Source organism: Xiphophorus maculatus, chromosome 5 (assembly GCF_002775205.1).
Source record: "Xiphophorus maculatus strain JP 163 A chromosome 5, X_maculatus-5.0-male, whole genome shotgun sequence".
NCBI classification, from domain to species: Eukaryota; Metazoa; Chordata; class Actinopteri; order Cyprinodontiformes; family Poeciliidae; genus Xiphophorus; species Xiphophorus maculatus.
In genome coordinates, this window is record NC_036447.1 from 4,168,832 (window position 1) to 4,192,613 (window position 23,782).

The window sequence follows — 23,782 nt, forward strand, 5'->3', positions numbered from 1 at the left end:
TTGAACGCATGCCTAATAAAGGCAAAAGTTTCAAACACACAGAGACTTGAGGTTTTGGCAACTTTTCAACGGTGGTGTAAAAAAAAGAAGTGAAAGCAGCCAGAACCAGAGCTCAGAGCGTGTAGTTCCCCGTGTTCAGAAGTAAAGGCCACTCCACTAAATGAGTGAGAGCGAAGACTTACGTGTGAGTTTCAAGGCGACGTACTGAAGTGAATTTCAAAGCTGCAATCATCTCAGTGTTCACAGCGACCTTGCTGCTGATGCGTCTCTGAGGTCCTACTGCTCTGGGTAATTCATATTGATTGCTCATTGTGTGACAGCAGCCCACTCTGTTCCAGCCCCCCCTCGACGTTCAAAACAACTTCTGAGACGGTGGCGGTCGCTGCTGCCAGGGCCGACGATGCCCCGGCCTCCCTGGGTGGGCAAGCTGCATAATCCCCCCACCACCACCCTCACCCTTCACCCCGCTGCCGCCACTACCACCCCCGAACCCGAAACGCCCCGCTCCGTCACACCGTTCGCCAAGGACAGAGGTCTCTTTTCACGTTGCCATGGAGATGCCGCACAGGAGAAATGTAAAGGGGAGGGAGAGAGGGGAAGTGATGAGGAAGGGGTGGCAGGGTGGAGAAGAGGAGGGGGGACATGTGCAGCCAAGTGTGCTTGAGCCGGCATGTCTGAAAACAAGTCAGGGGAGAGAAGAGAGAGAGAGAGAAAGAAAGAGAGAGACAGAGACAGAGGAGAGCGGGAATTTGTGCAGACGCCGATTCCCGTGGGGCTTGGTGTGAGCGTGTAAAGGTGTGCGTAAAAGACGATGTGGGAAAGAAAAATTGTGAATGTGTGAATATGTGTAAAAACAAACAAAAAAGAAGCTGGATTTAAGCGACAGAAAGCAGACGTTGGACAGAAAGAAGCCTCGGCCACACATCGACTTATCTGTCTTCTCTCTAAGGGACGATAAATACACCCCAACTCTTATCATACTCTCCAGAGTAGAGAGGCACCAATTCAATGTTAATAGATGTATTGGTCCCAACATTGAAAAACATTCTGTATTGGGTATCAGTGACAATGTGCCCGATCCATAAGGGCAAATCTATTCAGTCTAATTTTATGCTTTGTGCTCTGACTGAGGTTATGCTTTATTTATTTATTTTACATTACATTTTGAGTTCATAATTGCATTTTCTGAACCATTTGAAAGAAGGCTTGTTATAGTTTATTTTTAAATGTTTAACATGCAGTCAACCTATTATTTTTATGAGTTTCTGTTATCATTTATTTTACATTGCCTGTTATACTCCTAAGTGCACTGACTGAACAAATTAAAGGTGTTTTTACATGTTTTACCAAGCTTGTAAAGGTATTGGTGTATCTAAGTGTGCTGGAGTGGTGCATAGTTATCAAATAAACTTATAGTTCAAACTTGTAATTCAGTACATTGATATCTGTGACATTTTTAAGTCAGTTCAGCACTGTTCCTCTGTAGCAGATCGGTATCGGCTGATGCTAAACCTCTGATATCTGTATTGATATCGAAAAAAATCAATGAGTGCATCATTACTCTGGAGCACAAATTTTTACGAATTTTGATCTATTGCACTAAAGACGACAAAAGTAGTTCCTCCCCTCATTTCAAGTTGACTTGAATCTTACTAAACGTCTCAAATGATTATATGTTGACAGACCGTCTTTAGATGAAGGGAACTTTTTCCATCAGATTTCCATGTTGTACTTTAATCTCAGAATTATCCAATTCTGTGTTCATCTATGTCCAAATCTAAATAAATGACTACACATTCTTGGATATATTTATGTCAATTATCTCGTTACCATATGCAAATAATCACATAACTGTTTATTCTTTGTTGTAAGATTTGCAAACCTACACTTTATCCTCTCTGAAAGTCTGGGCTGTATTTACTTGGTAGATTTGAGTTTGAAGACTAGATTTGGTGTCATTCAATATTCTGAGATTAAAGTCAGATTTTTTTTCCCCCTCTTGATGTGTGTGTGGATGATGTGTGACAGTGTTTGTGTCCTGAGAGGGAGCGTACCTGACAGTTTAAACAGCAGCTCTGAAGCCATTTTGACCGATATGTCTTGGGAGAAGAGGTCTTTCTGGGGGCAGGCCAACGTCTCTGGGAGGTTGCTCATTGGCTCGTTCTTCTCACTCGCCCCTAAAGTGCTGAAGGTCAGCAGGTGGGAGGCAGGCGGGGTAAGTTCTGCAGGGGGTGGGTCCACCTCCATGGGCTCGGCCTTTACCTTCACCTTCTGATACTGGGCATCTTTGCTGTTCTCTAGAGAGAAGACAGCAACACCTGGTCAGAACAATATTCTTTAAATCCTGGACTTTCTGAAAAGCTCGTCATTCTCAAATAGAAATGACAGCAATCAATCTTTCAGCATCTTATGGATTTTAAAATGGCTGCAGCTTCTGTTTTTGGCTCCTGAACACAATGAAATGATTCTGCAAACACACTTTTATGAAAGACATAAAGTAATTACAAAGCAATAAGAACACCAATAAAAATTTAAAACAACATAAATAAAAAAAGAAAGCAAGTGAGCCCGTCAGTTATAGTGCTGAGCTTAACGTTCTGAGGAAGGTGTGGGGCAGTGCCCAAAACTGGAAAATTTTAACTACTGGGAGGCAACAAAATTATTTAAATTAAAATGGTCAAAATGAGTTTATTGTAATTTTTATTTAGTTTTATATGCTACACAATAAGCAGATAATCTGCTGGATCTTTAAAAAAAGATCAAAATCCAAAGCATGAAAAGGGCTTTGGACAGTTGCTTACTAAAAGAAAAAAAGGCCAATATCTAAATCATCAATTGTTTTCTATTTTGTTGGCTATATATATATTTTTTTAAACTGTTTTGACTTCTAATCAGGGGCAAAAAATTATAAGTGCCCCCCCGGTCACATTTTTGACCACTTCTGGTGTAGGGGGTAGGATTGAATGAAGACAGTTTTCTAGTCACTTTTTCCAGGGAAAACCTAAAGACTAACAGACAAGAGCTGTGTTTGTATATATACTGAAGTCTAAACACATTCATTAACATTTCTAATTGCATATTGCATTTTTCCTCATTGTTCCTCAGACTGGAAGTTGAGAATCTGTCAACAGCAACTATAAAATGGACTAAGATCATTTCTCTGACTCCCACATCTCTCCACCTGCCTTTCCAACCACACCACCAGCTGGAGATTTAATGGGGAGCAGCAAACGCAAATGATGTGGATTAGAAGTGACTAAAACAACTGATGGTGTCATCCAGGATATTTTACTATGAATTATTGTCTCTACTGCCCAGATATTGAGCTGTTAGTATGTCATGACTGATCAAAACATCATACAGCAGCAGTCTGTAGTCAGAGGCCTCTTCAGATTAGTTGCTGGAATGACTTCTACTGCAAATAACCTTCCCACAATATCATCATCCTCGACAACTCTACATTTTGATAAATTAAGTATTTTTGAAGTATTTCCATGCCAAAGACTCAGAGCTAGGTTTGAATTTTGACTTGACCCCCTGATCAAGTCAAATTTGTATGTTGAATCCGTAATATACTTTAATTCATGCATGAATTGAAGTATATTCATTCATTCATTCATTCGCTTTTAGCGGCTTCTGAAAAACTTTCCTCCAACATCAACCATGCATCTATCTCTCCCCATCTTTTCATCAACTCCAACCAGCTGGGAAAAATAAATCTTACTGAAGATAATGTCAACCTTCCCATATCATGGTGCTGCCATTAACAAGTCTGACGCTGGGGATGGTGTGTCCAGGCTAACATGCAGTAAGGCTTTCTCCCCACAGCATTGCATATATATGCCACTCTGACTCATTCTGACCAGAAAAACAGAAAGACGTTTCCTTTGTCCTTTGCTGGTTTACTAGCAACAATTACCTTTTCTTTCTCAAAGTGTAAACTATAAAACTTGGGAACAAGAATACAAATAAAATCTGTCAATTTAGCTATTTTCTTTATACCAATCATCTACTTATAAGTTTACAGTTTAAAAATAGATATAACTAATTTTGTTTACTCTCCAAGAATCATAGAACTATAGGAAGCAAAATATATTTGTAGATCCATCAAATTTATCAAAGCATATAGAGGGGAATTAATTCCCATTCCAAACTGTTTAGCCAAGATTTATTAAAAACTAAACTAAATAAGAAGTCTGACTCAATCTGCTAAGCTAAAAGATGAAAAGATTTTTAAAAAGGGCAAAAATTCAACAATCCAAATAAACCCTAAACTAGCGGTTTCGCTCCAGAGCCGGAGCAGAGTCTGCTAGCATGTAGCGGGGTGATTATTAGGGCAGGAGTGCACGGCGAGGTCACGCTGGTGCTTGGAGGAGCGATCCAGCAGCTCATGTGGGTTCACTGAAGCAAACAGGAAAGGCAGTAAAACACTTTGAATGTTAACAAAGGGGCAACAAATCTGTTTATTCAACTGAAAATTGTTTTTTTTTTTTATTATCGTTTCCTAGCTCACAAAAACAGTGGCGCAAAAGGTGAGAACAAGCCGCTGCTTTAATTCCCTCACAAGTTCAAACTGCGTGCGAGCTAAAAATAAAACGCCAGTTTTCAGGAACGTCTCGGTCTCGTCTACGGAACCCCGGCCAGATCCATCTGGAGATATCCAAAAAAATATTCAGTGCCGTAAAATTACAGATTTATTCTGTTTTGACTTTTTTTTGCCACATAATCATTTCAGGTACAGATAAAGGTAATTCTTCCATAACACACAGGTAATCTGACTTCCCCCTGTAGGTGGATGACTGGTTGAGGACACAAGGACTTTAAAGCTTGAAGAGACAGTTTAAGGTTGCACAGCAAATCCAGACTTTGAATAGGCCACTCTGAAACAATTGTGTTTTTTAAGCCATTCAGACTTATCAACTTATGGTGCATTCAAATCAGTCTTGTTTGCTCCGCTTCAATAGAACTCTAGTTCGCTTGCCCAGAAGGTCCTAATCGTCTGGTGCAGTTCGAGTGTATATGTGAACGGCAAGCAGATCGGAGACCGCTCCAAAAGCAGGAAATGGATGATAGCGCAGGGCATTCTGGGTAAATAAAACCAAAACAAATGCATGAGTCTAGTACTAGCAGGAGAAATGGCTTGTGGTGTTCTGCAAATGACAAAAGAGAAATCCCACAACAGGTCAAATCTGACACCACTCCATTTCTGTTCACATTTTACAAAGCAGGAAGTTGAGCTCAGTGACTTCTTTAGAGTTTTTTTCTGTCAGGTGAGAATGGTTTTTTTATATATATAGAAAAATAAACAATAATGGCACAATAATATTAAATATCATATCCAGCAAGAATCATATGTTTATATAATACTTTGAACAGTTTTATGGTAGATCAGGCTATAAAACTGTAATAAGGATTGGGTTCCATTAATGTAAATAAACTAAAAAAAATTGACAAGGGAGTAGACCACATTTTCATAAAAATGTAATTTGAAAACAGTTTTTAAAAAATATTTACTCAGGTTATCATTGTCTGATATTAGAATGAGTTTGATTTTGTGAAATATTTAAAAAGCATAAGAAAGTGTAACACAACAAACACCGTTTCATGGTACTGCATTATTCTGACAAACGAGTAGAACATAGACTGTGCCTGGTGTTGCGACTAGGCGAGATTATGGGATGTATGAATTTGGCAGGTCACTGGGAGCACTGGGAAGGGTCGGGGAAGGTTAGAGGGGTTGTGGGAAGAATAGAAACAAGAAACCTTATTTTAACCCCTGCTTTGACTGCATTGTCTCCTCGTTTGCTTGATAACTCAAGACAGAAACTCTGAACCTGTTCGGCCAGAAAAGAATCTACTTAATCAATGCGCTTGTTTATCTGACTGCTTATAGGGCTGAATTAAAGCACAACCATCCCCCAACCCCCTCTTTCTTCATCCCTCAGAGCCAGGTGTCTGGGTTATTGGTAGCAACTAGCACGGGGGGGGGGTGGACACTGACAACCATCAGCCTCACTAATCCTTTAATCAGGTGGCTTGAGTTGGCTGAGTAACCTAGGAGAGGCTGGTGGAGAAGTGGAGTGGGGGAGCGGGGGTTGGACTGCACTGTAAAGGTCAACCAAGGGACACGCGAGCTTCCATCAGTAGATCACAGCTTTAACAGCAGCGGTGGCCGCTCTGCAAAAAAAACAAAAACACACGTGACGGACAGAATACGCAGCAACTAATGTTTCCTCTGCGAAGAGAGGAAACACAGACACTGGAAGCGTCACAGCAGGCCGGAGGAAACGTCTACCTGTCACAAAGTAAAAAAACATTTAAATACGACCTCTCACTCCCACACTAATAGTAGATATGGTTCTTTGGCTCGGGTCATGACCTAATGTTCTGCAGCCATAAAAAGCAGCGTTTAGTCTGTGTGCATGTACAGTATGTGTCAGCCCCTTCAGTGCAGACGCGCTGCCTTGCATGTACTATTGCTTCAGTTTCTAGTAAAAGTCTTAAAAGACACACATCAAAATGCAAGTTTTAATGCAGGGGTCCAGTGAGCCAAAATCGTCAAATCAAAAGAAGAAAACAACAACAAAAAACCTAAAATCAAGGGAATGGAGTAGTCAGAATTTTTTTATTTGTTTTTTGGAAAAGGGTGTTGTTCATCATAAATCCACAACTAAAGATTGTTTTGCATGTTGATTGTGTTAAAAATATATATGTAGTTTTCAATTTCTTTTGGGGCCATTTGAAGAAATTAATTTTAATCTATAGGATAAAACATTCAAAATGCTTGCTGCATTTAGCTCAGTTTAATAAATTGGGTAAAAGCTGATTTGGGTGCAGCAAAGCCAGCTTTTCAGTACAAGTCTTTGGAAAAATGAGATTCCACTTATTATAATAGCTTAGGTATTGAAAGACATACATACTTTGAGTTGTCTTAATAGTCTCTATTATAAGAAAATTATATTGTTAATTTTGCGTTAAGTTTATGTATTTACTCTCCATCTTTGATTTTACGCTAAATTTTCAACAGCTACTTGCAACCCTGAGCGTTTGTAATTCATATGTAGACAACACTAGATGTTAGATGAACACAACTATTCTAATAAAAAAAGTTAACTTTAAATGTATTTTGCATTTTTATATTAGGAGAGTGTTTTAGATTTACTAAAACTTTTTGTTCAGGATACTGTTCCTGTTGAGGGTTAGTATTTTGTTTAAAAGATGTGAAACCTGTGTTTGGCCTGTAAATTTGTTTCTTTTTGCTGTTGAATTTTACCTGTAGGGAATCATGACCCAAAAAACAGGGCAGGCACCAAATAGTAATTTATTTATGCCATAACACAACATATATTATACTCTATTGCAGAGTCTGCAGCATTAATATTTGAAATGCAGCGCAAAGATATGGAAACTGGTTGAATTGTGTAAATTTTTTATCAATGAAACTCATCGTGTCTATATGTGATACAGTCTTAAATATTATTTTATTAGTTATTTTATGTTCAGAATATCTGAAGAGTTAAAATAACTGAACAACAAAAGAATCGGCACATTTTTATTTTTAGATCTCTTTAAATCAGTTTTTTTTTTTTCACATTTCTTTGCTGCCAGTTGTTTTAATAAGTTGTCAACTTACAGATACAGTCAGAGTTAGTAAAAGTCTTTCCGTTTCAATCGAAACTTTTGTAAATGTGAGCATTAGCCTCAGGAATGGGTGAAAGTAAAGCAGAAATGTGACGTCAAAAGCGATTCCTTATTAATAGAAACACATTAGATCTACCTTTGGCCCCTTAAATAGGACTTATTAGTTCAGTTTGATCGGAAGTGATGACAGTTTGCCTGATTTTCTGATTTTAGTGGTCAACTTTGACCTGATGAATATATGTGACCCTTTAACTCAGGACAAACTTTCGGCTGTAGCTTCTAATTACCCTTAGATAAAGGTCGAAAAAGTGAAGATGCTGCACCAAATGGATGCATCGAAAGCAGAGGGACAACCAATGAGGAGGACAGGCAGCGAGGCAAAGTGGACGGGTGAAGAGAGAGAAAAAAAACTGTCAAAGAGTGCCAGAAAAAGAACACCCGAGGGTAAGATAGAAACGAAGACAGCGGGATGAGAATGAAGAGCTGGGGGAGGACAGCGCGATGAGAGTTGGCCAGAGCCTAAATGACATCTCTTCCCCCCCCTCTTCCCCTCTTCTCTGCTCTGTTATTCCACATCTCTCTCTCTCTCCATCCCTGCCCCCCTTCCCTCGCTCTCTCAATCTCTCTATTCTGCTGCTCTCTAGCCGACCTGCTCAGACAGGGGTGAAGAGTTCAGGCGCTTCAAAGGCTGCAGTGTGGAGACTGGATGTCATGTGGGAGCCACAGCAGCCTTGCCTGCAGACTTCACAGACAGCTGCTGCTACAATTGATCCTCAACCAGCTAGAGCACCGTAGTTAAGCCTTACAAGAGTTACAAACTGCAGCAAGAGGCAGAGCGGCGCGCCTGATAAACGACCAATAATTAGTTGGATATGGTCAGACATCTAAGCAATTAAATAGGAAAAAAAACAAACAAAAAAAAAACAGCCAAAACTCTGGTAATAAAAGGAGGTCAAGACAAAAACAACATAAATGACTTGAAATTACCAATGAATATCAAAATTGGCACCAAATGAAAAGCAAATATACCAATAATAAACAAAAAAATTCAACTATAGGAAGTGATGAAGAGCCAGAGAGACAGAAGGTACGGAGGGTGGGAATAAGAGAGGTCAGCGAGCGGCCACGCTGAGGGGTCACGGTGAGGACACTGTCAGAGCAGAGCACGGCTTAATATGAGGTAATACCACAGAATGATGCCAATGTTGTGAACCACAACGGTGAACTGCTTGGACAGTGTGCTGCGATAAGCGATACTCAAGAAATAAACATCTTTTAATGCAACAGTTGAATATAAACAGCATTGCACTGACTTAAAAGGTTAAAAGGAGATTTTTAAAAAAAAACCTACATACTGTATATACATAAAACATTTTGCTTGCCTTTTACCTTGCACCTCTTTAGTCTTTCCTAGAAATATATGCTAAGAAGCAGGGGAATTGAAGGTTCATACTTACTGCATAGTTCAATTGCCAGAAAAATGGCATGATTTGCTGAATAGTGTTGCCACTAATAGAATATTTATTTTTCAAATTATTATTTTTTTTTCACTTGGTGAAAAACTATGTGCAATACAAATAAACAAATGAACTTGATTGATTGTTAAAGCACTCCACACCAAACAAAAGCCACAGGAGGTTGAGGTCTTCTTTTTCTAATCTGTAGTGCACAGAGTGGGTTCAGGTTTTCAGGCGGGAGTAGTGAGGGATCAGTAAAAATATGGCAAGCCCAATAGCCCTATGAAATTTAACTTAGGGCAAACCATTTGTGTGTTTATTTGATGTTTTAGTATCTAGTCATTCACTTTGAAAATGAATAAATATCCTTACTAGACTTTAAGTAAATGTTACAATGTTCTTAACAGCTACCAACTAGTGTTGAAAATGAGTCCAATTTGGTGAGTGGAATAAATATTACCCTAACGGCCATATAGCAGTGGGTTAATTGTTTCTCTTTAAATTACAACTGATCAATATGGCCTCCACATTAATTCAAAAATAAAGGGTAGTACATCCTATATAACACATCTCAGGGTGGAAACAGAAAATAAAAGGGTTTAAAATGGTTCAACAGTTTGGATATTTTATCACTCTTAGTATGAAAACTAGTAAACAAATCCTTCCCTGATGTGCATAGCTTAATTCAGAGCCATTACACTAATGAAGCAAGGCTCAACACTAAAGTAGTAAAAAGACTGATGGCATTTGGTATTTTCTTTTCTTTTTGCTGTTGTTCTATACTTATATCAACCTGTGACCCCCAAAACTGACCACACCCTTACCAGGGATGTAGTCAGCAACACTGGCTATTTATGGGTAAATCCACCAAATTTTGGGTATTTTCACACCTGATAGTCTGGTGGATTTGGTTCAATTGGAGACCAAAAAGTTGCAACATTTGTTACATTTTCAGTCTGCACTGTACCAATCGAACCAAATCCTTTGAGCGGTCCGTTCCCCTCCTTGCCTGAGGTGGCGCCGCAGCAAGAATGACACAAGGAAATGACACAAAAACCTCTTTAGAAGACACTAAGCACATCTTCCTTCTTCACAAAATAGAAACAAAAAAGTGGCGTCAGACTTCAGCTGTTGTAGGATTTCTCTCTTGTCGTGGCAAAAGAGCGTGAGTCATTTCTCCTGCTAACACTAGACACCCGTGTTTGTTTTGGTTGTATTTACGCAGAATGCCGTGCGATATAGTTTGCTTCCTGCTTTCAGAGCGGTCCCTGATTCGCTTGGCATTCACGTCAACCGGACTGAGATCTAGATTTTTAGACGGACCAGAGTTTGCTTTCTTGATACGCATCAAAGTTCGACTGCGCATTCACACTTTCACAAACAAACCAAACTTTCCAACGGTCTAAGGCTAAATTAAACCGGACCAAACAGTGCTTGTGTGAATGCAACCTTTCACAAAAAACGCCAAAGGATGAACTTGAAGTTAAACTTGAGGAGTAGAACTGACAATGACAAGATACGTGACTGCATAGTTTTTTTGGCAAGAACAACCGGCCAATGTTTTGCTGCCAATGTTGCCAGTAAGTGCTAAAGTCTCAGATGTGTTCATGGTGGTTCACTTTCAACAAAATCAGCAGACCAAATCAAAAGAAAAAAGAAAAGAACACAGATTAAAATAAACTCGAAAAAGAAATATTTGTTGTCAGTTCAGTTGAAAGTTTCTCTGTGTATCTGTCAAAGTTGCTTCGTCCAACTTGAATTAGGAAGTTAAGGAGCCCTGTGGAGGGGAGTTAAGTGAACACAGAGTGTGATTTCACACCTATGGAGAGAGGGTGGCTGGATGGTGAGTGGGTGGCACGGCTGTTACCCACACGATGCCAGTCTGTCAGGGCACCACCTTGCGCCCTGAAACCCCAATCCCCCCCTCACTCTCCTCTCTTCCTTTGACGCCATGTTCCCCTTGGCCCGCAACACCAGCGCCCATCTGCTAGGACACGTTAGCCGCTGGCACCGGGGACTATTTAGCCCGGCGTAATTAGCCCCCAGACACCAGCAGCCTGGTTTTAAACAGATGTGGGGGAAGTAACGCGAGCAACACCGCCGACAAATGTTTGATGAAGAAGAAAAGACGAGGGGGGGAGCAAGAGAGGGAGAGAAGAAGTGACCTAGTTAAAGGAATGATGCAACTCATGTTACAGCACAATGGGCAGTAATGATGACATCCCCAACGCCACGGTCGAGCAGCAGAAATTTAATTAGGCTCTGTCCATTGGCAGCGATGCCAAATAAGAACGAGGAAGAAAAATGCTGAGACTTGACTCCTACTGCGTTTTTCCTACCCAAGCTTCCTTACCAGGGCCGACCTTTGCAGGAGGACGGCGAGAGGTTACAGTGTACACGCCCTTGAACCTCACGACTGTAATCACACGTGACGATAACGGCGCCGACCTTTCCATGGCGCTCTCACCGACTCCCCTCCACCCACCCCCCACCAAGGTCATTTGAGGGTCCAGACTCTTGTCAAGGCTGTCACTCCAGACAGCCCTCTCCATCTACTTGCCCCCACTGTTGCCACGGCAACGGATGGCACAGCACTCCGAAGGGCTGCATGAGGAGGGTAGGATTGTGGGGGGGGGCAACGGGATGAACGCTGCGGCATCGTTCCCTAACCCGGGTCAACCTGGCAGAGCCGGTGTAAAGAACAGAAACAAGAGAAAGAGAGAGAAGGAGGAAGGGGAGGGAGTGAGAGCTGAAAGAAGCAAAAAGGAAGAAAAAAGGACAGAATGCTGCGATTCAACAAAAGAACGCAGGTAGAGGCGATGCATTTCTTTGTTTACGGCCCCTCTATGCCAACGTCTTACATTGCTGCTGCACATGCACGCACACAGGGAAATGTGACCCGAGGGCAGGCAGCGGAGCAGCACACGTGTAGAACCACCGAGCTACCAGCCAGCATGAGTCACTGCGAACACCAGCCGACCCAGAGAGAACAATGGCCACCGGTGTGCGAGGTGTCTGTCAAGCGTGCGCACACTGGCACAGGATGAAGAGCTGCAGATGGAGCAGCGGCTCACTGCAGCACCATCAAATTACAACCAACCGCGAGTGTGTGTCATTTAGCGTGTGTGTGTGTCATTTTCTGATCAACTATGAAAGTTTGCAACAAAAATAATTATGCTCTAAAATCTAATGTCCGTCGACTGGCGAAATATTTGTCAGAATTAAATCCTGCAGTTCATTCTTTATCAAGTCTAGGCGTTTATGCTGCATTCCAGTTGCATTCAGAAGTGGGAAATTTCAACTTCCCAGTTGGACACGTCAACTGCAACTAGTTTAGTTATATTTTGATATGTATTGATAATTTCATTGAACAAATAATGCAAAAAATATGGACAATTTTGGGTGAGTTAACTATCAATAATTGGAATTAATATTCCACAGTATCATTAATTATGAGTCAAAACTGAAGTAAAAATGTCATTTATGAAAATAAAAAGATACACACCTCATAAGTCAACAACTTAATTCTTAGCTGTCATTTCCATTGTTGTGAGAGAATTTACAACACTGACGGATGTCAGCTGAATAACCAACATGTAGAACTACAGGTTGGGCGATATTGACTTAAAGTTTTATTGCAATATTTTGTGGTACTATTGCAATAAAAAAATTGATAAGAACTATATATTTATTTCTTTTTTAGGTAACTGTATGGCTGTTACTTCAGGGTACACCAATCACATCCCCACAAACCCAAATACTGCTCTTGAAGTTGTGATTTATGACACCAGTCACATAAAGAAGCGTGATTTGTATCACTAAACTACACACAGAAACCGCAGATTTTGAGATTTATTGACACTTTCATTGAACAAACAGTGAAGAAAACAGTGATATGGAGAGTTTTGGGGTTTTTTAAACGCTAATTAATATGTTAAGAAATTTATCACAATAAATTATAAACAAACAACGATACGATAAATGCCCACCCCTAACTGCATCGCCCTCTGAAGTTGGATTTTCCACTGGGAAACTGGAAGTAACTGCAACTACCTCCGGTTACGACTTGTAGGGCGGACTTTGTGTTTCAATATGGCTGCTCCTCGTATCAACAGTAGGAAGACGTGGTGGAAGAGTTTATTTTATAAGATTTTATAAGAGTGTGGTGTCTAAAATCAATGTTACATGTAGAGTCTGCAACTACAAGCTGTAGCAGCAGATATTTATGGACTGATTTAAAAGTGGTTCAGTAAAGGGAACAAAGACTTTTTGTGGATTATTGACTACAGTTTCTGTAGAGATGTTTGTTTGGACCTGTAGTCGGAGCCAGGAGTCGTGGGACTGCGATGTGGCTGACAGACTTCTTTCATAAGTTCATAATCATAATTTTCAGCCATTGATTACATCCAGATTTACTGGATGTAATCTAGTTTCTTCTGGAGAAGAATCATGACTCAGACTCATGTCAGAATCATGACTCATGTTTTAAATCACTGAAATAAAAGCCACATAAAATGCAACATGACCGTTCAGACTGCAGGCGATGCATCACATACGGAAGTGGCACAGATTGGATGTTTTTGGAGTAAAAAGATTGGAATTGAGCTGTTCGAACTGCAGTGAAACAGCTGGATAGTGGTCAAATATAGGCAAGAAAAAAGCGGATTTGAGTCACATTCACCTGCTGTGTGGATGTAGTCGAAGTCTCGTGATTGATTCATTCGGTGACGTAGTCCTGAACTTAAACATTTTCCATTTGAGATATGTAGAACATGAAAGGTAGGTCTTTTTTTTCTCTGCTTCTTCGATTTGTATGATTGGCTGCTGACATATAATATTTTCCAGATGTGAAAAACCTTTTTACTCTGAATTACATTGAACAATAAACCGAATTGGATTCACAACACTGATGCTCTTTGCAGGAAGGCTAAGAGCAGACTCTACCTGCTGAAGAGGCTGAGGTCTTTGGAATGCACGAGGTGGTCCTGAAGACCTTTGACCTTTGGCATCTGCAATCTTCTCTGGTGTAGTATATTGGAGTAGCAGCATAACTATAGCTGAGAGAAAGCTGTCTGCTAAGCTAATTAAAAAAAGTGACAGACTGCTGCATCCTCAGTGCACAAAGGAGCATTACTACAGATCCTTCCTCCCAGCAGTCTTTAAAGTAATAATCTCTGCTCCCAACAAACTCATTAAGAGTTTGATATTTCACTTCTTGTAAATATTTTTTATGCACAAATATACATTCATTAATTTTTTTAAAATTACAGTAGTCAGTAATTGTACAATATTGTACAATATTATTTTTTATATTGTAAATTTGCCTCTACTGCAGAGACAAGTCTTCATACTTTTTTGCCTTAGTTTGAATCTGCATGCTTCTATTTACCTTCAACTTGCAGCTGGTGCACCTGAATTTCTCCATTGTGGGACTAAAAAGAATGTTTCTATTGAATTGGTCGACTTCATTTGTTTTTATTTCCTTTGCTGATTTGAAGCAAACAGGTGTGTTTACACAAATACACAAACTTCCAAGCTGTTCCATAAAGCTGCTGATCAGTTAGACAGTTAGCAGCACCTGGCAGCTTCAACATCTTTTTAATTCTTTGGAAGCATCAATTGTATTCTAAGCTTTAAGGATGCAATTTTTTCATTTTGGCATTTTTTAAAATCTGTTAATAGGAAAATGAGATTTAATTAATTTAGGAACAGATAGTTTTTAGTATATCCGTTTCTTTTCACTGTGACTGTATAAATAAGCTGCAAAACAGCAAAAATAGAAAAAAAAAGAAAAATAGCATTAAATTCATACTTTAACTTTTCAAAATTCAAATTCAAAACTGACAATTCCTAGGAACGCTAAAAACAAATCAAAGTACTTTATGTAAAGTAAGAGTGCAGTTTACAACTAATTTAAAATGTATTTTACCAGGATAGGACAATAATAACCGCTCACATGTTTCACATGCAGCCAGTTTCCCTCTCAAATGTTTGAGACCAGCTCTTCACCATCCCACAGACAAACACCTGTCCTTGCTGCACTTCAACCACACCTGGCAAATTGAGCACCTTCTTTACAGCTAAATCTGTCAGCCACACAAAACACATACATTTAAAACGAACCGCAGCAGCAGCACATGCACTCAGCTAAGTTAAGAGAAAAATCTGAGACCCTGGTTTAGGAGTTGTTACCAACGTTCTTGTCAAGTTACAGTAGAAGATGCACAGGCTAAATCATGCTGCACTGGAAGATGTCAGAGTCATCCAAGTAGGTTCAGACACAGCACCCCTCCCCCACACACACACACACGCAGAGATGTGTCTCTTACAATGACATGCCAGATTTGAGTTTTCAGTCTTAAAATATATGATTTATCTGGTTTAGGACGGATGTCACAACATAAAACGAACACAAGTCACATAAATCTACTATGTCTACCAGAACAAGATGCAATAAATACATGTTAGAGAACAGCAGAGCATCATCATTTAGCATTTAGACAAAAATGATTTATCGTATTTGATTATTGAAAAAAATTAGTAATCGATTAATCGCTAACTTGAATGAATAAATGTTATTTATTTTGAACATGATAGAAGTATAAAAATCATACACACGAACAAGGAATGCAACAGACACATAATCTTAACAAGCATGCATGAGCATATTGAACTGTATGCTCAAGTTTCAAGTACAAAACCTGAAACTAGAGCGTACAGGCTCAAAACTGTTATTTACTGAAAGAACAGAGAAAATTAAGCCGAAACTATACAAAATATATCCAAATTTGTAACTAAGAAACAAAAGCCTTTATCTGGAAATGTTTTCTACCTAAAACTCATCACGTAACATAAATTTAGCTTCACCTGGTTAAAAAAAACCCCCAAAAAACTTCTCCTAAACACCTTTGGCCATCTAATTACTAATTAGTCAACAAGATCAGCCCTACACTGCATTAATGTTAAGTTGAGCAGAAAAGTTTGAGATTTTCACATGCTAATTTTAACTTTATTATATGCATAATTTCATAATTACAGACTATAAGATCTAAAAGAAGAAATAGAAACGCAGAACTGTTTGCATATTTTTTTTTATCAACCATCACAGAAGTCTTAAGAGCACAGCCTACCTGACAGCTTGATCAGCAGCTCAGAGGCCACCTTAACGTTGATATCCTGGCTCAGCAGGCTGTTTTTAGCCATGGGGCTTCCTTCCCTCGGCTTCAGGGACTCCATGGCTACCGCTGCCGCCCCCGTCAGCCCATCCTGGCAGAACGACCCAGGGAAGCTTGGCTGAACCTGGCTCTGGCACTGCGAGGATGGTCTCGGGCTCGGTGCCTCCTCCACTTTGGGCTCTTCTTTCAGGTGGAATGGAGACTTGAGTGATTCCCTCTGGTTGGCTGCTGCAAGAGGGAGAAAAACGGTGAGATTAAAGGAGTGAGTTGGATCAAAGAATTCCTGGTGAAGCTCAAGTTAAACCTGGGTATGTGATGGTGAAATATAGGTTAGGAAAAAAACATTATTATCTCAAAGACAGGCATCCAAACATGTTGAACAGAACAAATAAGGGCACAGCTAACCCTTTTTAAATAACAGATTATTCTATCAGTTATTATAATGACTGATCGATTAATCATATCGAATAAAAAATTGGAACATTCGGCAGATTTTTCATGTAACCACTTAGACTTTTTTACATAAGAAAAATAGATTAGAAATACAGTAAGAGATGAAAAAAAAATAAAATAATTTCCTTTTTAAATAAGAAAATAAAAATAGAATGCCTCTGAAACTAAAAATATTGTCTACTAATCTGATAATAATTTTTTTGATTCATGACTGAATAGCAAAAGGTGCTTAATTGAAGTTTGTTTTAACAGAATGTAAACCAGGCGAAGCTAAAACGTTGCCACTTGAGGAGTTCTGGGTATAAAATATATTTATTTAGAAAAAATGTATTTAATTTCAAATGCAAATATTTTTACACAGTTTTGGCTAAATTACTGCTGTGACTGTGTTGTTCTTTCAGTGAATGGCCATTTAATGATTAATTGATTAGTAAATTAGTAGACGATTGTTTTTAACAACCTAGTAATCATGAATAATCACGATTAATTGTGATTATTCGTGCTTTGGGGTTTTAAACTCTACCTGTGGTGCATTTTCCTTCACATCACACTTTGGCATCAAAATAACTTATTTATTGTTTCAGACCCAGATAGAAAACCAGCTTCACTCAACTCTAATGCAGCCTAGGTTAGAGACTGAACTGTCACATGGATCGCTCTGGTCCGAAGGCATCTCGAGGAGAAACTGGGCCACATTTAATCTGCCTTAGATGAATAATTAATAATTAGACATGGAGCAACAACTAGCCGCCAAGAAAAGAAGAGCAGGCCAAGCTGCTTTCTTTGTGTCTCCGTGAACATTTCACTAATTAATCTGTTAAAGTGGAGGTTGGTTGCATGTTATAATGTGACAGAAACACAGACCAAACACTGGAGGAAGCTGTAAGATTTGTCCATCATATGTTTCACTTTGAAGTATAGGAACAAGGGATTTACCGATCACAGCATGTTTGAATTCTCAGTATCCCCGAGTTAAACAACTTCCTTCTTCATGAAACAAACAGAAAGGGAGTGGCGTCTGATTTTAGTGGTTGTAGGATTTCTCTTTTGTCTCTAGCAAAATATCACAAGCCATTTATCCCTATACAGTTAGTTTCTCGTGTTTGCTTTGGTTACATTTACCCAGAAAACTCTGCGCTATATTCTGCTTCCTGCTTTTGGAGGGGTCTCTGTTTCACTTAGCATTCACATCAATATTTAAACCACATGAACTGAACCGAGACCAAGGTTTTCAGGTGAACCAGGGTTCACTTTTTTGGTCCGCATCAGAGTCCAATTACGCATTCATGCTCCCCAAATGAACTGGAGTTCCTAGCAAACAGGTGTCGAACTCCAGTCCTCGAGGGCTGCTGTCCTGCAGTTTTTAGATGTGCCACAGGTACAAAACACTGTGAAGGAAATGGCTTAATTACCTCCTCCTTGTGTAGATAAGTTCTCCAGCACCTTGCTAATGACCTAATTATTCTATTAGGTGTGGTGCAGCAGAGGCACGTCTAAAAGTTGCAGGACACCGGCCTTGAGGACTGGAGTTTGACACTCCTGTCTAGGCAAACAAACTGGAGTTGGATTAGAGTGGACTAAACAGATTCGGTGAGAATGCACCCTTAGAGACCAGATTACACAAAACAGGAGAGCAGAGTTATATGAGAAGTCTTTTTGCCATATTTGGATTGGTTTATATTTAAAAAAATATTTTAAGTCTGGAAAGTGTTAGATTGCCGAGAAACAGGGCCAAAGACAAGCACATATTTACTTGTAACAGTGTAATCCTACTAAGAGACGCAAATGATGGACAAGAAATACTTGATTTTTACACTGTTGCATTAGGGTTCCTCCTTAATGTGTTAGGATAATACTTCTCGTTTTTTGTACGTTTGTGTTCAATGTGATGTTAAAAACATAAGGGTCATTCAATCTTCCAGGTTAGTAAAGAAGTTCTGCCCAGGTTTTAATAACTAACGTAACTCTTGGAAGTCCCGGCCCCTGACACCAGCAGATATAACTCCCAGGTAAGCAGACTGCTGTCCATTCTCCTTTGACCCCAGCAGAGATCTGCTCCGGTCCTTACCCTCCCATCACACCTAACATCTCAAACCACCACAGGCCTGCTGCTGCCGGCCCCGCGCCATCAATCTGTGCCGCCTCTAGCGCTTCTGATTAATGATGAGCCATGGCCAAGAGCTCCAGGACAAGGGACGCGGGGCAGGGAAAGGGGACAGGTGCGGGCGTTTTGACCACCCATGTGATGCCACAGAGTCAACACCAGGGCAGGTTTGGACTGCAGTTCAAGAGGGTGAAAAGGACGAGGTTGAGCGGTGAGGAAGAGGAGGGGTGGCGGTGACCTTCAAGTTCGGGGCCAGTGGCGTGGGGCAGCACACGGCACCAGCTGGAAATGTCACACTGTCGGGTGTCAGCGGGCAGGCTAAGTATAACCTGGTCAGCACCTGGAAGGACGTCCTCTAATTAGAAGCGTGTTGAGGCCATGTTGGATCAGATGCGGACCGCGTACACGGTCGCTGCCGCCTTGCAAACAAATTCTTAAAATACACATTTAACCAATCGGAGTTGGAATCATCAGCAGAAAAATCCTCCTTAGTGGAGCTGGAAGAAAGAAATCAGCTCCAGGAAAGTCACCGTACTCTCTGACCTTTGTGGACTGATGTTATAAATAGGACATTTCCACTCAGAATCTACATTACAGAGCACAATGAATTATTTAGACTTGGGGCTGAAACAATTAATTGGATTAATCATGATGAATCAATTATTGAAATAATTATCAGCTAGTCTGCTTATCAATTGTTAACTGAAGTATACAGACTCAAAAAAAGGCAATTTTCCTGACAGAACTGTCAAGGCAGTAATTAAGCCAAAAATGTAACAATATATGTACGTCGCATTTAACATAAAAAAACAACTTTGTAAAAAGCACCTTTTCAATAATTGGTTAATCCAAAAAATAGTCGACATGGACGATGGCATTTTTTTAAAATCTGGTGTATAAAGTGACAAGAATTTTTTTTATACAATATTAGAAAAATGTTAAAATATTCCAGTAAATAATTCACATTTCTTTAAAATAAGAAAACAAATAAATATTATACTGCCTAAAATGAAATGCCACACAGCCTTCCTTTGATGTATGTTTGATCGTTTGTATAAAAATATTAGTCTTCTGCTTAAAATATCCTCAGGCCTTTCATCTGGAATTAATATCATTACAATGTAGTGTTAAATTGTTATTTTTTTTTTTGATAAACAGCTAAAGGTGCTTAATAGGGTTTTTTTGTTTGACCAGTTTTGACTTTATTGAGTATTTTGGAGTTTTTTCAGCAAATTGCCCCTGTTTGAGTCCATACTCCCATTAATTAATCAGGCAAAAAAGTAATTTTAATTTTAAAAAGCATTTTTTAGTGTAATGTACTAATTTTATATCAAAAAGGCTTAAGCAAAACCATGTAAAATCAGCACAATATCAGTTTTCTTACCCGATTATCAGAATAATCGATAAACTAATCGATTACTAAAAGCCCCATTTAGACCAATCCAATGGGAAAGTTTCTTTCTTCCTGCAGGCAATAAAAAGGCAGCATGGAGCGCTAACAAGCAGCCATACTGCAGCACTCATCCGCCAGCAACACCAAGCTTACACTTTGGGCTTTTTGTCTGTCAAAGTTTCACAATTGTAATCGCATCATGACTGTCCAGTCCCCCGGCGGATCATTTTGTGAAGCGAGTGCATCTCTGCGGAGGAGATGGGCATCTCTGGGTGACTAAGCTTCTGTTCTGTGAGGTTCCTGGCAGGGTGGTTATGTGCTAACCAAGGCTGGTGACAGCTCTGTGTGCACGATACTGTACGGCAGGCTCTAGCTCAGGATGGACGATGCTATCAGTTTGTCTCCATGTTATCACACCCTTCTGACACCTGCCACCAACGCTCCTTTCCACCACCGTTCCCTCGCTTGCTTCTCTGCCTCGCTCTCTCTCGCCTCATCCGTCTCACTGCCAGGCGCTTGTCCGCTGCACCTCACCTCTCGCTCTGTGGTCAGGGCTGCCGTCAAATAACTTCATTAGCTTTCCACCTCTGTCACGCCGGCCTGCTCCCCCTCTAACAATCGGTTGCTGTTTTCTCCCAGAGAGGAATAAAAAATAAAAAAAAAAGAGGAAAGCACAAGTCTGCGTGGGGCAGGTTGAGAATCCAACAACAGCTGACACTGTGCTAGACACTGGACAGTGATACTGATGGCTGCAGAGGGGATGTATGGACCAGAGGTCACGCACAAAAAGCCAGAGCTGGAAGGAAAGAAACTCATATTCACAAAGAAGAAAAAAGATGGCTTCGTTTCAAAAGAATTTGCAGCATTTCTATGTCTGGACTTAAATGGAGACAAATAGAGTTGTAACGAATGATTCCTTTAATAAATCGATTATGATGATTATTCAGATAAAGAAATTGGTATCTTCATTTAACTACTTAAGTCTTTTGTGTACAATACTAGAAATACATTAAAAGTTACAAATAATTACTAGTTTTGGGTGAAACCCATCTACAAACACAAGTGTTCTTATCTGAAATGCAAAATGTATATATGTATTTTGTACAGTTTTGGTTTAATTACTGCTCTGAATGTACTGCTTTATCAGCAATAGGCCTTTGAGTTTCAATAGTCGATTCATCATGATTATTCTGATTAACGGTTTCAAACGTAAATCTCAAAAGTGTGGCATGCATTTGCACTCAATCCCCTTCCAACACAATTTCAGTGCAACCCATAGCTTTCAGTAGTAACATAAAAAGTGTCAGATGTTTGTTAGAGAACATTAATGAACACATAGCACCAGGAATGTGCCAAAAAAAAAGGAATTCACATAAGATACGCGATTCTCATTTACTACAATTCAGAATCAAAATTGAATGTCCCATAAACAATAAAAAATAAAAATCCAGGTAGACACGAGCTTCATCTTGTTCAAGCTTCATACAATGAAGAGTGAGCACTTTGGGAACATAGAAAATGGGCCGAGTCAAGTGATGGAACAATAATCCAAGCTGTCCGTTCATCTTTAAATCATCTGAAAATGGAAATAGTAACCCAACAAGACCGGGCTGTCCCACTAAACTCACAGTGGGACACAGGCAAGAAGAGCAATAATCAGTAGAACAGCCAACAGGCTTACAGTAACTTTGAAGGAGCTGCAGAGATCCACATCTCAGGTGGGAGAATGTGCTGACAGACAAGCCTTTATCAAACACAAATCTGGCCTTTATGCACAGCAGCTTAAAAAAACACATTGCTGAAAGATCACCATAAAAAAATCCTGTTTGCATGGCCAACTTTTTCAGATTTTCTTTTAGTAGACAAAAGTCAAGTATCCTTTTCTTTCCACTTCACAATAACACATTATTTTGTGTTAGTCATTCACTGTGTTAGTCATAAAATCACAATAAACACAATTAAGTCTCTGGTTCTAATCTGTCAAAACATAAAAAAAGTTCTTGTGGTATGAATACTTTTGCAGGGCCATGTAAGGGGTATTTTTACTTTCCAAACCACTTAACTAGAAATCCCATTAGTTTGATGGGTTTAGGAATCAATTCATAACGTTACAGGAGGAAAGGAAGACACACTGCCAGTGAAAAGATAAATAAGACAACTGCAGAAGCATCATGACAGATGCAACACCTCCCACAACCCCCTGCATGCCAATTATTCACACCCAGCCGGGGTCAAGCTCGCCGTGCCTGTGTCACCGCAGTGGGAGTGGGGGGAGTGGGCTGCATTGGGAGGGAGTGCAGTGCCCACTGTCATTATTAACTCTGAGTCCAGTGGGCTCAGGAGAGGGCCTGTGCATTTCAAAGCGCCTCAGTGGCTTTCATCTGTGAATCAGAATGTGGATCACACTGGACGGAGAACGGTTGTGTAAGTGTGCGAGGATAAAAAAATCAAAGCGTATCAGTGTATCACTCGATGGTAAGCAGGGCAGCCCAAAAAACTGACACGCTTATTATGTCAGGGGTCAGGAAGAGTTCAGATATTTTTTTATTTTTTTTTAATGCCGGGGGGAGTCTATGCAACTCCCTCTTTCGGCTCCTACTATGTCTCACTCGATCGCTGTCACTTTGTTTTTCTCTCCCCCCGCGCCCCGTTCCTTTTGCAGCTTTTTAAGCTTCCTCCCTCACCCCTCTTAAAGGCCTTGTGGGACTGATGCGCTGAGACATCAGTGTAAAAGCAGGAGGGATGAGGTGCTTGTGTACGCACTAAATCTGGGTTGGCAGGGAGGTCAGAGGAAATGGAGTCTAGAGGTCCCAGGAGGAACTTCCTCACCTCCGTCTGCCTGGCAGCTACATGTCACGGTTACGCTTCAACAAGCCCAAAACCGCCCTGTTACTCCAACAAACTAATAAAGGTTTATCTTCTAATCACAGCATTTTCACACAGTAAAATTCAAGAACCTTTCAAGCCTTTTCAAGGTAAGTTCTCAAACCTTTCCAGCACCACACTTAAGAGTTAAAAACAATACAAAGGAATGAAAAAAAAGACAGTTTCAATTCAGGATCAGAATATTGTACTCAAGAGTAAAACAGTATTTTGTAAAAAGATGACACAAGTACTGAGTGATAAGAAAAAAATTACTTCATATTTAAAAATTACATCATCAAACAGACCAAAATATAAAGTTACGGGGATATGCTGGTATCTTAAAAACCAAAATTTAAATAATTCATATAAATAATATAATTACAAAAAGAAACATTTTTCCTAACCAACTTCTTTCAATATAAAACTTAAAAAGCTCTAACAAAGACTGCAGGTGTGTGTTGTGTGCTTGGTGAATTTTTGGTTTATTACAAATTCAAACAAGTTGTGTTAAGGCAAATGACCTGCCTGCTAAAATTAAATACTAAAAAACAACATAAAATGAGAGATAAAAATAATTATTGAAAAAAAATTTCTCAGTAAGCTTTCTGGCATTTAGCAAATAGAAATCATTTTGGTAATGCAAACTAACATAAAACAAGAAAATCTTAGTCTGATGCAATTTCAGACAGATAAA

At 39.8% G+C, this 23,782-nt stretch overlaps 1 protein-coding gene across 5 annotated transcripts in view; it reads right to left on the reverse strand.

Moving 5' to 3' along the window:
• The window catches only part of znf827 (zinc finger protein 827), a 96,460-nt gene that overhangs the window by 25,679 nt on the left and 46,999 nt on the right, over nt 1–23,782 (reverse strand). For 4 of the 5 annotated variants that reach the window (XM_023334086.1, XM_014476180.2, XM_023334088.1 and 1 more), the window contains exons 5-6: nt 16,229–16,501; nt 2,055–2,297 (exon numbers count right to left, since the gene is read on the reverse strand). In XM_023334086.1, coding sequence (XP_023189854.1) covers nt 2,055–2,297; nt 16,229–16,501 — 516 coding nt within the window. The remainder of the gene's footprint in view (nt 1–2,054; nt 2,298–16,228; nt 16,502–23,782) is intronic. The other variant, XM_023334085.1, reaches the window with a different exon arrangement.